The 10,806-nt window shown below is 41.1% G+C and overlaps 1 protein-coding gene across 1 annotated transcript; it reads left to right on the top strand.

The window, feature by feature from the left end:
• The first annotated feature begins 2,310 nt into the window (after window positions 1–2,310).
• On the top strand, window positions 2,311–10,795 carry clec11a (C-type lectin domain containing 11A). Its single transcript, XM_053643576.1, has 4 exons — window positions 2,311–3,088; window positions 8,535–8,709; window positions 9,214–9,405; window positions 9,563–10,795. Exons 1-4 carry the CDS (start codon window positions 2,975–2,977, stop codon window positions 9,961–9,963), a joined length of 882 nt encoding a protein of 293 aa, XP_053499551.1. The 5' UTR covers window positions 2,311–2,974; the 3' UTR covers window positions 9,964–10,795.
• The last annotated feature ends 11 nt before the right edge of the window (window positions 10,796–10,806 follow it).

Raw genomic sequence — 10,806 nt, 5'->3', positions numbered from 1 at the left:
GCACTCGGTAACATAATTGTGCTTACGATCATAGCAGTAACTCTCTGGAGAAAAACCTAGTACTGATTGTAGCTTTAAATCTAGTAGCTGAGCATAAAAATACGAATGTATTCACAATACGGCAATAACAGATGGGTAACGATGAAGGAACAACGATTACAACCCAAAAACAAAAGTTTAAAAAGGTTATATTGACAGAATACGATGTGTAACGTGATCGTGTGATGCTAGCTAGCCTGCACCAGCTTGTCGGCATGTTAGCATTTTAGCTAAAGAGGCTGTTCTGACGTTGTGCCTTGTCTTCTGCAGTTCCTTTTCTTTTCTTTCATTTTTTTTTTTTCCTTCAACTTTTGTTATTTAGACCTGAGTACTAGTGCTGCAATGCTTTAGACAGTAGTTATCGAGTTACTGAAAGGAGGGAAGATTAGCATGGTTTTTAAAAACAAAACAAAATGGCGCATTTTACACTACAGTGGTTTTCTAGACTTTTTTGATACACTTCCTGTCGTTTATGCCTTGTATCGTGTCATGATCATGTATTGCACTCGTGGGACCCGTGTTAAATAATGTATTTATGATCTCAAAACAATACTTGCATTTTCTCTCATTGTCTCCTTCCTTGATTGCTTCGTTTGCGAGTGAGTCGGCTCTTTGATTCGGAGCCGATTGCGGAGCGCCGACTCACGTATATGACTCTTTTCTTCTTCTTCTTCTTCTTCTTCTTCTTTTTTTTAAGGTTAAGGCAATGGCTTTTTTAGTCGCATTTAATCAAATAAACGAGATAAAAACCAAACATCAGTCATAACATCGCAAACTTGCCCGGTTTAGGAAAAGAATTGGCAGTGAGTCGAGTCTTACTGACGAGCTGAACCAAATTATCTGGGAAAAAAAAAAAAAAGATGGTGTGACTAGTGATGTGTCATTTGAGCAAGAGTCGGCTCTTTGATTCAGTTCTTTTAGGTGATGTTAGAGAGTCGACTCGACATACATCAAAACCTCTTTTCAGCATCTGAGCTGTTCGTGAGTCGTGTGTTTGACTCTCAGCTGTATGTTACAACATGCTATTGGTTACAAGTCTTTATATACTGTATATATAAAGTATATCGACTCTTTTTTTGATGAGTCAAATGATCTGACTCACTGAATAGAGCTGAAATTCCCATCACTACCTGTTAAGATGTTCCAGAATCAGACTTTTGGATGTGTGTCCTGGAGGGAGGAATAATACCAAATTAAAATGAGGGTTTGAAACAGAAAAAGATTTTGCAACAATCCCAGTAACACTTACTTTTTTTGCCAACTTTTTTGAGACGTGTTGCGGCCCTCAAATTCAAAACGACCTTATTTTTTTCCCGTTAAAACGGTACAGTTCCTCAGTTTAAACATTTGATACGTTTTCTATGTCCTATTATAAATACCATATGGGTTTATGAGATTTGCAAATCATCACATTCTGTTTTTATTTCCATCTCACACGGCGTCCCAGCTTTTTTGGAATTGAGGATGTACATGTGGAGTAAGGGAAGAAATTATATTATATATTTTTGATATTTTGCCAATCTATAAGCCGATTTTTGCGGCCCATTAAAATGGCTAAAGATGAGGAAAATAAACCTTTAAGTATCCAAAACAGAGCTGAGCAACTGATATTGTTCATGCAAGAGAAAGATGACGTCAATTGTATGCATTTCTCTTTGGGTCCACCAGATGGCGACCAAATCAACGGGTAATTTTGAGCCTAAACATACAGTAGAGCAAAGCCGTGTAGTGCAGGTTTTGTTTCGACCCATCAGTGTCAAGTTCTCTAAAACGGATGACGTCATAATGCTCACGGATTCTCATTACAGGCAATTTTTTTTTTTGTCACGTTTTATTAGTAGAGTACTTCTTCGCCGCATGTCCTGCTTCAAATACTTCTCCAACTGCGTTCAATATGATGCGGGGGTGCCAATAATTTTGCCACGTATGTTGTTGTATGCAATATCATTTTTTATTTTTAAAATCTATTCAATGAATGTATTTATCAGTTTGGGGGTTTATTAAAAGTTCTGCATTTTTTGCTTCCAAAAGTTGGAATGTCTTGGAAAGGTGCCAATATATATTTTTTTTAATAAAAAAAAAAAAAAGGTGTATTTTGAGGTAATGTACTGTAACGTTGTTAAAGAATATGGTCGTTTTGAGCAGCTGGATTTATTGCTTGTGAGATTTAGTATATTGTAGCCCGGATGGCAGAGAACCTAGCCTGCTCCTCAACAGACAGGAATCTGTTCAGCTGTAAATACAGTACATGAGACGTACGCCCGGAGGGGAAAAACCCCCACGACCGAAGAGTTTGTTAAGCTTCAGGAGCCGTGTGTAAAAGACTGCTCTTTGAGTACAGTGTTTATTCTCATCTGGGACGGGTTTTAGTGAAATGAACTGTAGTTGTGTAATGAAAAGGGAACGACTCGGGGACTCGAGGCCAGACTCCACGCCTCCATCCTCCAGTCTCATCCAAACACCGGAGAAAGAATGGGAGCATTTTGTGTGGCCCCGGCCGGTGCTCTGAATTCCTTCCATGCTTAAAGGAAACTGAGCTGCTTGCTCGCTCTCTCTCTCTCTCTCTCTCTCTCTCTCTCTCACACACACACACACACACACACACACACTCATTACAACCTGCTTCAGGAAGCACTGGAAGATTTTACACATTAGAACGGGTTTTGTTCCAACAAGACAAGCCCAAGGGTTTTTTTTTGTTGTTTCTTCGGTGTGTTTTTTTTTTGTTTGTTTACAGATGAATGAATAAGAGTTTTTGAGAGTGTGCAACAAAGAGAGAGAGAGAGAGAGAGAGAGAGAGAGAGTTAAAACGACCCGTGGAAGTGGGAGGTGGGAAAAGAGTTTCCTGTTGTTGGACAAGATCAGTCAGGACAGAGCGAGCAAGCGAGCAGCACAAAGAGACAGAAAGTTCAGACCGAGAGAGAGAGAGGAGAAGATGGGGTTAGCTGTGCTCCTGCTTGCTGCGTTGGCATTGCCGTGCGTGTCCTGGGCTGAGACCGAAGGAAACAGCACCGCTCTCGGGCAGGACCGGACCGCTCAGGATATCCAGGTGAGACTTTTACGTAAACGCCACCGGGTCGTCTCAAATCCGATAGGAAAACGATCCAATGATCTACTAGATGCATAGCAGCTATACAGTGGTGATGATGCATGTACAGTGATGCATTCATCTGCTTAGAAATAACACAGGAATTGATTCATACATTTCCTGTTTGTTTGTTGGTTTTTTTTGTAAATCTGTAAGGATGAATAAAAGTGTTATAATGATATAGATTTAAAATACTTGCACCTGCATTTCCAGTGTAAAGTATTTGCGGTGTTGTATTTACTGCAGATTTTGGAACGGTATGAACAACAGTGTTTTCCCAGCGAGTGTTTTACAGGTGTGTTTGGAAGACGTCGTGTACAGTATTTACAGCGGTACTGACAAAGGCATTTCTTATCCAGTTTTCCTTGTCGTGCGTCTAACTGTGTTTACAGCACGCAGTATTCCTTGCACGGTATTCACAGCTGGATTTACAATACGCAATGTTTCTTGGGCAGTATTCACGTGTGTTTGTGTATATTATGTAGAATTTGCTAAATGCAGTATTTCTTTTGCAGTATTTCCTGTGTTTATAATGTGCAGTATCTCCCGCTGTGTTTATAATGTGCAGTATTTATTTTGCAGTATCTCCAACTGTGTTTATAATGTGCGGTATCTCCCGCTGTGTTTATAATGTGCAGTATCTCCAACTGTGTTTATAATGTGCAGTATCTCCCGCTGTGTTTATAATGTGCAGTATCTCCCGCTGTGTTTATAATGTGCAGTATCTCCAACAGTGTTTATAATGTGCAGTATCCCCAACTGTGTATATAATGTGCAGTATCTCCAACTGTTTATAATGTGCAGTATCTCCCGCTGTGTTTATAATGTGCAGTATCTCCAACTGTTTATAATGTGCAGTATCTCCCGCTGTGTTTATAATGTGCAGTATCTCCCGCTGTGTTTATAATGTGCGGTATCTCCCGCTGTGTTTATAATGTGCAGTATCTCCAACTGTGTTTATAATGTGCAGTATCTCCAACTGTTTATAATGTGCAGTATCTCCAACTGTGTTTATAATGTGCAGTATCTCCAACTGTGTTTATAATGTGCAGTATCTCCCGCTGTGTTTATAATGTGCAGTATCTCCCGCTGTGTTTATAATGTGCAGTATCTCCAGCTGTGTTTATAATGTGCAGTATCTCCAACTGTTTATAATGTGCAGTATCTCCCGCTGTGTTTATAATGTGCAGTATCTCCAACTGTGTTTATAATGTGCAGTATCTCCAACAGTGTTTATAATGTGCAGTATCTCCAACTGTGTATATAATGTGCAGTATCTCCAACTGTTTATAATGTGCAGTATCTCCCGCTGTGTTTATAATGTGCAGTATCTCCAACTGTTTATAATGTGCAGTATCTCCCGCTGTGTTTATAATGTGCAGTATCTCCCGCTGTGTTTATAATGTGCAGTATCTCCAGCTGTGTTTATAATGTGCAGTATCTCCAACTGTTTATAATGTGCAGTATCTCCCGCTGTGTTTATAATGTGCAGTATCTCCAACTGTTTATAATGTGCAGTATCTCCCGCTGTGTTTATAATGTGCAGTATCTCCCGCTGTGTTTATAATGTGCGGTATCTCCAGCTGTGTTTATAATGTGCAGTATCTCCAACTGTGTTTATAATGTGCAGTATCTCCAACTGTGTTTATAATGTGCAGTATCTCCAACTGTGTTTATAATGTGCAGTATCTCCAACTGTGTATATAATGTGCAGTATCTCCCGCTGTGTTTATAATGTGCAGTATCTCCAGCTGTTTATAATGTGCAGTATCTCCAACTGTGTTTATAATGTGCAGTATCTCCCGCTGTGTTTATAATGTGCAGTATCTCCAGCTGTGTTTATAATGTGCAGTATCTCCAACTGTTTATAATGTGCAGTATCTCCCGCTGTGTTTATAATGTGCAGTATCTCCAACTGTTTATAATGTGCAGTATCTCCAGCTGTGTTTATAATGTGCAGTATCTCCCGCTGTTTATAATGTGCAGTATCTCCCGCTGTGTTTATAATGTGCAGTATCTCCAACAGTGTTTATAATGTGCAGTATCTCCAACTGTTTATAATGTGCAGTATCTCCAACTGTGTTTATAATGTGCAGTATCTCCAACTGTGTTTATAATGTGCAGTATCTCCAACAGTGTTTATAATGTGCAGTATCTCCAACTGTGTATATAATGTGCAGTATCTCCAACTGTTTATAATGTGCAGTATCTCCCGCTGTTTATAATGTGCAGTATCTCCCGCTGTGTTTATAATGTGCAGTATCTCCCGCTGTGTTTATAATGTGCAGTATCTCCAGCTGTGTTTATAATGTGCAGTATCTCCAGCTGTGTTTATAATGTGCAGTATCTCCAGCTGTGTTTATAATGTGCAGTATCTCCAACTGTGTTTATAATGTGCAGTATCTCCAACTGTTTATAATGTGCAGTATCTCCAACTGTGTTTATAATGTGCAGTATCTCCAACTGTGTTTATAATGTGCAGTATCTCCAACTGTTTATAATGTGCAGTATCTCCAACTGTGTTTATAATGTGCAGTATCTCCAACAGTGTTTATAATGTGCAGTATCTCCCGCTGTGTTTATAATGTGCAGTATCTCCCGCTGTGTTTATAATGTGCAGTATCTCCAACTGTGTTTATAATGTGCAGTATCTCCCGCTGTGTTTATAATGTGCAGTATCTCCCGCTGTGTTTATAATGTGCAGTATCTCCAACAGTGTTTATAATGTGCAGTATCTCCAACTGTGTATATAATGTGCAGTATCTCCAACTGTTTATAATGTGCAGTATCTCCCGCTGTGTTTATAATGTGCAGTATCTCCAACTGTTTATAATGTGCAGTATCTCCAACTGTGTTTATAATGTGCAGTATCTCCCGCTGTGTTTATAATGTGCAGTATCTCCAACTGTGTATATAATGTGCAGTATCTCCAACTGTTTATAATGTGCAGTATCTCCCGCTGTGTTTATAATGTGCAGTATCTCCAACTGTTTATAATGTGCAGTATCTCCAACTGTGTTTATAATGTGCAGTATCTCCAACAGTGTTTATAATGTGCAGTATCTCCCGCTGTGTTTATAATGTGCAGTATCTCCCGCTGTGTTTATAATGTGCAGTATCTCCCGCTGTGTTTATAATGTGCAGTATCTCCCGCTGTGTTTATAATGTGCAGTATCTCCAACTGTTTATAATGTGCGGTATCTCCAACTGTGTTTATAATGTGCGGTATCTCCCGCTGTGTTTATAATGTGCGGTATCTCCAGCTGTGTTTATAATGTGCAGTATCTCCAACTGTGTTTATAATGTGCAGTATCTCCAACTGTGTTTATAATGTGCAGTATCTCCAACTGTGTTTATAATGTGCAGTATCTCCAACTGTGTATATAATGTGCAGTATCTCCCGCTGTGTTTATAATGTGCAGTATCTCCAACAGTGTTTATAATGTGCAGTATCTCCAACTGTTTATAATGTGCAGTATCTCCAACTGTGTTTATAATGTGCAGTATCTCCAACTGTGTTTATAATGTGCAGTATCTCCAACAGTGTTTATAATGTGCAGTATCTCCAACTGTGTATATAATGTGCAGTATCTCCAACTGTTTATAATGTGCAGTATCTCCCGCTGTTTATAATGTGCAGTATCTCCCGCTGTGTTTATAATGTGCAGTATCTCCCGCTGTGTTTATAATGTGCAGTATCTCCAGCTGTGTTTATAATGTGCAGTATCTCCAGCTGTGTTTATAATGTGCAGTATCTCCAGCTGTGTTTATAATGTGCAGTATCTCCAACTGTGTTTATAATGTGCAGTATCTCCAACTGTTTATAATGTGCAGTATCTCCAACTGTGTTTATAATGTGCAGTATCTCCAACTGTGTTTATAATGTGCAGTATCTCCAACTGTTTATAATGTGCAGTATCTCCAACTGTGTTTATAATGTGCAGTATCTCCAACAGTGTTTATAATGTGCAGTATCTCCCGCTGTGTTTATAATGTGCAGTATCTCCCGCTGTGTTTATAATGTGCAGTATCTCCAACTGTGTTTATAATGTGCAGTATCTCCCGCTGTGTTTATAATGTGCAGTATCTCCCGCTGTGTTTATAATGTGCAGTATCTCCAACAGTGTTTATAATGTGCAGTATCTCCAACTGTGTATATAATGTGCAGTATCTCCAACTGTTTATAATGTGCAGTATCTCCCGCTGTGTTTATAATGTGCAGTATCTCCAACTGTTTATAATGTGCAGTATCTCCAACTGTGTTTATAATGTGCAGTATCTCCCGCTGTGTTTATAATGTGCAGTATCTCCAACTGTGTATATAATGTGCAGTATCTCCAACTGTTTATAATGTGCAGTATCTCCCGCTGTGTTTATAATGTGCAGTATCTCCAACTGTTTATAATGTGCAGTATCTCCAACTGTGTTTATAATGTGCAGTATCTCCAACAGTGTTTATAATGTGCAGTATCTCCCGCTGTGTTTATAATGTGCAGTATCTCCCGCTGTGTTTATAATGTGCAGTATCTCCCGCTGTGTTTATAATGTGCAGTATCTCCCGCTGTGTTTATAATGTGCGGTATCTCCAACTGTTTATAATGTGCGGTATCTCCAACTGTGTTTATAATGTGCGGTATCTCCCGCTGTGTTTATAATGTGCGGTATCTCCCGCTGTGTTTATAATGTGCGGTATCTCCCACTGTGTTTATAATGTGCAGTATCTCCAACTGTTTATAATGTGCGGTATCTCCCGCTGTGTATATAATGTGCGGTATCTCCAGCTGTGTTTATAATGTGCGGTATCTCCCGCCGTGTTTATAATGTGCGGTATCTCCCGCCGTGTTTATAATGTGCGGTATCTCCCGCCGTGTTTATAATGTGCGGTATCTCCAACTGTTTATAATGTGCGGTATCTCCCGCTGTGTATATAATGTGCGGTATCTCCAGCTGTGTTTATAATGTGCGGTATCTCCCGCTGTGTTTATAATGTGCGGTATCTCCCGCTGTGTTTATAATGTGCAGTATCTCCAACTGTGTTTATAATGTGCAGTATCTCCAACTGTGTATATAATGTGCGGTATCTCCCGCTGTGTTTATAATGTGCGGTATCTCCAGCTGTGTTTATAATGTGTGGTATCTCTCGCTGTGTTTATAATGTGCGGTATCTCCCGCTGTGTTTATAATGTGCGGTATCTCCAGCTAGATTTGTGACGTGCAGTATTTACATGTATATTCGCTATATTTCCTGCTGTATTTGCACCATGCAGTAATTCCTGTGCAGTCTCGTTTTTTATGCAGTATTTTACAGTCGTGCTGATTAAAAGCAGTCTTTCCTGTGCAGTATTAAGAGCTGTATTTACAGCATGCGGTATTTGCGCTGTGTTTGTTCGGTGTCCTCCGACTGCAGAGTGACTGGGTGAGAGGGAGAGGAGACACTCCAGACATCGAGGAGCCCGAGCCCGTGCCCGAGCCCGTGCCCGAGCCCGAACCCGAGCCCGAGCCCGAACCCGAGCCCGAACCCGAGCCCGAACCCGAGCCCACGGCTGCCGAATCCGACTACGAGAGCAACTACAACTACTTGTGTGCGTCTCCTCACAACACAAACACCCAGCAGTAGTGTTTTTGTTTCTTACCATCACCGAGAGCAGGCGTGATGAGACAGGCGCACACAGGCCACACTCGACATGCTAATCACCATCAAAGGGTTACTTTGAAGCATCGAACACAAAGCACAGCAGGGGGTAAACGTCCGAGTTATTACCAGACTGGCTTTATTCTATCGTGAATCGAAAACCAGTTACACATTTGGATTTGGTTCTGACTTTTTAAAAAAGAATTATATTTATTTTATATCAATAATTTTAGAATAAACTGCGTCAATAATTAATATTTTTTTAGCGGTTTAAAATGATTTATGATCACGTTCTTGCTTCCTGTGCTCCCTCATACTTCACATCAAGGCTCAAAACACTCCGTTTACCTCAGAGCACCTCCATCTAGCTGAGTTTTTAACACCTACTGTTATTAAAACACCTGAATCCACCCCTCCATCTTGGATGACTCGGCGTTTTTGTGGTTTGCCTCAGTGTCCAGGCTGGCAGCGATGGACCAGGCCATCCATAAGCTGAACGTGGGCCATTACACGCTGGACGTGAAGGTGAGCCAGCTGCAGGACCGGTTGTTGCGGATGGAGGGCAAAGTGGCCGACGTCGAGGACTCCATCCACGACGTCTCGAACTTCTGCAAGGACAACCGCAAAGAAATCGGCCGTCTGGAAGGTTTGTGGGCGGAAACGACCGCTGGTTGATTTGTTTGGTGCCAAAGATACAAAATAATACCTCTGAGATGTGAACTGAAACCGCAGCACAAACATACTTAGCTTTTATCAATCGTTATGGAAATATCATTTTCTAGTATATTTCGAACGTGTTCCAGGTTGCGTTAAGGGCCGGAAAGTGGGCCAGAAGTGCTTCCTGGTGTACCGTGTCTACGACACTTACGTCGGCGCTTCTCAGAAATGCCAGGAGCGCGGCGGACGCATGGCGATGCCGCGAGATCGCCGTGAACAAGAGGCTCTGGCTGAGTACGTGAAGCTGGCGTTACCCGGTAGCAACTGGCCCGTGTGGCTGGGCATTAACGACCTGCGCTCTGAGGGGCTCTACCTGTTCGACGACGGCACGCGCGTCACCTATTTCCAGTGGAGGAAGCACTTCCTGTCCAGCCAACCCGACGGCGGGAAACGCGAGAACTGCGTCGCCATGTCCTCCGACGACGGAGACTGGTGGGACAACTACTGCGACCGGCGCATGTACTACCTGTGCGAGTTTGAGGCTTGACCTCTGACTCCGATGTGTTCCTGTAATTAGGGGTGGAGCCCAAAGTCATATAACTCAAATCTAAAAGGTGCAGTTTGTAATGTTTTTCTCTCCAGCCTTCCTCCACAAACAACCGCCAGACATCTGTTGAAACGACATATTTCTCGTGAGCCGGGCAGCTGTTTTCCAGCTGGGGGGCGGAGCTCATTTCAGGGCCAGAAATACAGTATGTAATCCGAAGGCCTGAAACGAATCCATTGAACGGCAACCGAATGGCGATGTCTCTCTTATCCTTCGATTACTTCAAAACGACGTAGGAGTATTATTTTCTCTGATTCTCGCCGCTGAAATATGTGACACACTGTAGCTTTCTCTTCGATGACGTCCTTATTATTATTATTATTATTATTATTATAGAAAGCCTTCTTTCTCACACGCGTACCGTCACGTCCGTAATAACGTCCCGCCTTCTACTTAGGGGACGTAGTTAGACGAGTACTTTTAACCGCTTCATCGTTTCTTTACTTACAATTTAACGCACATGGAGTTAACGATAAAAAAGGTATTCTCTGTTACAAATAAATAAATAAATAAATAAACAAACAAATAAATAAATGAAAAGGGAAGTTCCTGACTACTTCGACTGGATTCAAAGGAAACCTTCTTATTTCATTGGAATCCGTTTCTGTACTATTCATTTCCACACTATTTTAACGAGATACGGTTTATAAATGTACCTGGTGTATATGTATATATATTTTATATAACGACCGGATGCTTGTGGCGGTTTGGGGGAAAATGAATAAATAAACGGTCGGATGTGGTTGCATTCAATAAAAGTCTATAGTTTTTAGATTATTTCAC

This window comes from Ictalurus furcatus, chromosome 2 (genome assembly GCF_023375685.1).
Source record: "Ictalurus furcatus strain D&B chromosome 2, Billie_1.0, whole genome shotgun sequence".
Taxonomy (NCBI): Eukaryota; Metazoa; Chordata; class Actinopteri; order Siluriformes; family Ictaluridae; genus Ictalurus; species Ictalurus furcatus.
This window is presented reverse-complemented; position numbering and strand designations above follow the sequence as displayed.

Excerpts from the sequence above, each read along its gene's own strand:
- clec11a (XM_053643576.1), top strand. The coding sequence starts at position 2,975 with ATGGGGTTAGCTGTGCTCCTGCTTGCTGCGTTGGCATTGCCGTGCGTG. Across the intron at positions 8,710-9,213 it reads GAGCAACTACAACTACTTGT|TGTCCAGGCTGGCAGCGATG; the intron begins GTGCGTCTCCTC and ends GGTTTGCCTCAG. Across the intron at positions 9,406-9,562 it reads AGAAATCGGCCGTCTGGAAG|GTTGCGTTAAGGGCCGGAAA; the intron begins GTTTGTGGGCGG and ends AACGTGTTCCAG.